The sequence below is a fragment of the Anarrhichthys ocellatus genome, unplaced genomic scaffold (genome assembly GCF_004355925.1).
Source record: "Anarrhichthys ocellatus isolate YVR2014 unplaced genomic scaffold, GSC_Weel_1.0 scaffold5215, whole genome shotgun sequence".
Lineage (NCBI taxonomy): Eukaryota > Metazoa > Chordata > Actinopteri > Perciformes > Anarhichadidae > Anarrhichthys > Anarrhichthys ocellatus.
In genome coordinates, this window is record NW_022285189.1 from 1 (window position 1) to 3,662 (window position 3,662).

Genomic DNA, 3,662 nt, shown 5'->3' on the forward strand with positions numbered 1-3,662 from the left:
CTGTTCCACTGTCTGAATGAACTGAATGATGGTTCTCTAGTGGAGGACATCCAACAGTCCCTGAGTTCAGGACGTCTCACCACAGATGAACTGTCTCCTGCTCAGTGGTCAGCTCTGGTCTTCATCTTACTGTCATCAGAAAAAGATCTGGACATGTTTGACCTGAAGAAATACTCTGCTTCAGAGGAGGCTCTTCTGAGGCTGCTGCCAGTGGTCAAAGCCTCCAGCAAAGCTCTGTAAGTACAGAGAGAGTTAGATTCATATATCATAACTTAAATACCCTGTTATCGTTTCTACTTATTGCTCATTTTTTCTTCATCATTGTCTCTTCAGACTGAGTGGCTGTAACCTCTCAGAGAGAAGCTGTGAAGCTCTGTCCTCAGTTCTCAGCTCCCAGTCCTCTAGTCTGAGCGAGCTGGACCTGAGTAACAACGACCTGCAGGATTCAGGAGTGAAGCTTCTGTCTGCTGGACTAGAGAGTCCACACTGTGGACTGGAAACTCTCAGGTAAGATCAAGTTATTTTGTTTGAAATGATTTAAATGTTTCTCTACACTATCAGCTCCATGCAGTGTAAACAGCCTCTCTATTTCTCAATCTTTGAATTTGTTCATCAGGATTTCAGATTTCAAGAACCCCTTTTTCACCAGGAAATTAACCAGAACTATGGAACCAGGGGAAATAATCTCAGAGCCTAAACTAGGGTCCAAAAGTCCTCTTTTGAATTTCCGTTTGTGTTTCCATCACATCATAAGAACTTTACAATAAATCACCTCTGGCCAAATCAATCACACAACTTTAACACTGTTTCACCGTTATACTGTTGTTGTTGTTGTTGTTGTTGTTTGTTTGTTTGCTAAATCTTTGCACAATTGTTCAGTTAGTTACTTTAACATTATTCTATTTTATTGAATATATTGTGTACTTTTTAAAAATGTTATTTGTATTGCTTTTCTTTTTATCTGTACCTATAAATGCTGCTGTAGCAAAAACAAAAATTCCCCTTGCGAGATTAATGAAGTACCTATCTAATCTAATCTAATCTAATATAAATCTTGTAGAACAGATAAATTTGATCCAAAGTGGATTAAAAAACGCTGACAGAGTTTGAAACACAGTTTTCATTCACAGTAAAACATCACAGGGTCATCCTGTTGTTCCTCTTATTTGTGCTTTGTGATGTTATGTTTGATATAATTAATGAATGAAAAGGAGAAAAGCAGAGGTGGAAAAGAGACTGAAAACTTGAATGTCTGACTCTACAGTGACGATCTGCTGAGAGTTTGATGGTTATTTATTTCTACTTTAGAACGTAACTCGCATGAAATCAGAATATGAAGTTTAATTTCTCTTTTTCCTTCACTTTGTTCTCTCTCTCTCTCAAATGAGTCTTGAAGGCGACAGAAAAGCCTAACTTTGTATTTAACACGAATGAAAAACATTAAATATCTAACCCTCATCCTGATGTTGATAGTACTACAGTAGAGAACAATTAACTGAATCTTTTATCGTGTTTAGAGTAGAACAGCAAGAGTTTTATCCACTTTCACTGAACAAAATATCTTTGTTCTTTCTGATTGTACTTTAGTCCAGACTCATTATCAAAGAGGATTTCTTTTTAACACAAATGTTATTTTTCTTCATGTTGATTGTTGTCTCTTCAGACTGAGTGACTGTCACCTTTCAGAGAGAAGCTGTGAAGATCTTTCCTCAGTTCTCAGCTCTCAGTCCTCTAGTCTGAGAGAGCTGGACCTGAGTAACAATGACCTGCAGGATTCAGGAGTGAAGCTGCTGTCTGCTGGACTGGAGAGTCCACACTGGACACTGGGAACTCTCAGGTCAGATCAAGTTATTTTGTCTTCAATGATTTAAATGTCTCTAAACTACCAGCTCCATGCAATGTAAATAGCCTCTCTCTTTCTGAATATTCAAATTTTTTCATCAGGATTTCAGATTTCATGAACCCCTTTTTCACCAGGAAATTAACCAGAAATATGGAACCAGAGGAACTAATCTCAGAGACTAAACTAGGGTCCACAAGTAATTTTTGTGAATTGCTGTTTGTGTTTCCACTCTATTGTAAGAACCTTGTAGAACAGAAAAATGTGATCCACAGTGGATTAAATAACAATGGTGGTGTTTGAAACCGTTTACATTCACAATAAAAAGAGAAAGAAAGAGAGCGAAAGTTATCTTTCTCTCTCTTTCTTTCATTTCAAATAGTTGGACATTTTGATGCTCGTCATCTGCCACCAGTGTGTGTTGCCTGATGTGGTTGATTTTCGATGTCGATGCTCAGCTTCATTGACTTCATGACTTTTGTTATAACTCTAATGGCTGGCTCAATAACTGTTATCTATTTGACTCATGGTGAGACACCACAGGACCTCACTATTAGGAACTCAGTGATGAACACCCACAGAACACAAGAAAGATTGGATTTTCTTCAGTTCACCCAGGTATATTTGCATCACACAGAGTACAAGTACACCGAGCTGTCCAGAAATTATTGTAAAAAGACAAACAGACAAAGAAACAATCTGTTTAAACCGTCTTGATAAATCATCACAATAGGAATGTTTTGCTGTTTTAAAGGAGTTCAGCTTTACCTGGTTTTGGTTTGTTTTGCACTGAGAGCCAGTTCCCTGGATGATAAGAGTCGACTTGTTGAAACTACAGCTGACAGTCGGCCACAGACGCTCAGTGAAGAACCAACAGCTGATTGTGGACATGGTGTGTCAGAGCCCAAAGAGGTTTATTTAGGACTGGACCAAAGTTATAGGGGGACACAGGTAGTGCTCTGTGGCTGCAGACGGACTTGAACTGTAATGTTTTCACCCCCAGATTACAGATAATAGAAACCAGTGTTGACTGTTGCTAGGAGACGGGATGTGAACAGTAGTGTCAAAGTCAGACACTTTGTACATCCAACCATCCACCCCGACCTCCTCCATCAGAGGGTTTGTGGTGTTGTAGTGATTTCAGGCTACTTTCTCCTTTACTTCCTTTACTACCACTGTTCACTACCTGCTCAGCAGCAAACAGCAGACAGACTCAGTTAGAGACTAGCTGGTGAACATAGTGGAGCATTTAGCAGCTACAGAGACAGATATTTCCCTCAGAAGGTGGTGGAGACCTGAAAGAGAGAGAATATTGGACTTCCATTCATCAGGTGACACAAGCACAAAGACTCCTGATGAATCATCATGTTGATGTGTAACTGTTGGATGTGGAAGCAGCTAGTTGATATCATGTTAGACACAACTACTTTCTTTCAATCATTTTATTTTCAGTTTATATAGGCTACACACCACATGTTACCCCCAAAAAGAACAGCACATAAGATAACATACCTGCTAACTATACCAACAATCAGACTAAGACACACAAAAAAAAATCGAGATACAAGAAACCAAAACAAACATAAATCATCACCCTCCATATTGACCCTGCAATAACAATTCAATGTTAATTGCGGCTAACTATACAGACAGTCAAACTCAGCAACAAACCATGTTTTTTTTTTAAATATCTGAGAAAACAGCACAGTTGTAGATCATCATCCTCCATATTATACCTGTCACAACAATTAAATAATATTAAATATTGTGGACTCTTCCCTTCACCAGCTCACTTGGATCCCACGTTGCAAAACCTATTCGT

General features: G+C 38.7%; 1 protein-coding gene across 1 annotated transcript; it reads left to right on the forward strand.

The window, feature by feature from the left end:
- Window positions 1–6: 6 nt before the first annotated feature.
- On the forward strand, window positions 7–3,090 carry LOC116379789 (ribonuclease inhibitor-like). The gene is made up of 4 exons (XM_031841757.1): window positions 7–236; window positions 334–507; window positions 1,664–1,837; window positions 2,384–3,090. Exons 1-4 carry the CDS (start codon window positions 154–156, stop codon window positions 2,406–2,408), a joined length of 456 nt encoding a protein of 151 aa, XP_031697617.1. The 5' UTR covers window positions 7–153; the 3' UTR covers window positions 2,409–3,090.
- Window positions 3,091–3,662: the final 572 nt, after the last annotated feature.

Coding starts and splice junctions, on each gene's coding strand:
- LOC116379789 (XM_031841757.1), top strand. CDS start 154: ATGTTTGACCTGAAGAAATACTCTGCTTCAGAGGAGGCTCTTCTGAGG. Junction 237..333: donor AAAGCCTCCAGCAAAGCTCT/GTAAGTACAGAG, acceptor TTGTCTCTTCAG/ACTGAGTGGCTGTAACCTCT. Junction 1,838..2,383: donor TGGACACTGGGAACTCTCAG/GTCAGATCAAGT, acceptor GAGACACCACAG/GACCTCACTATTAGGAACTC.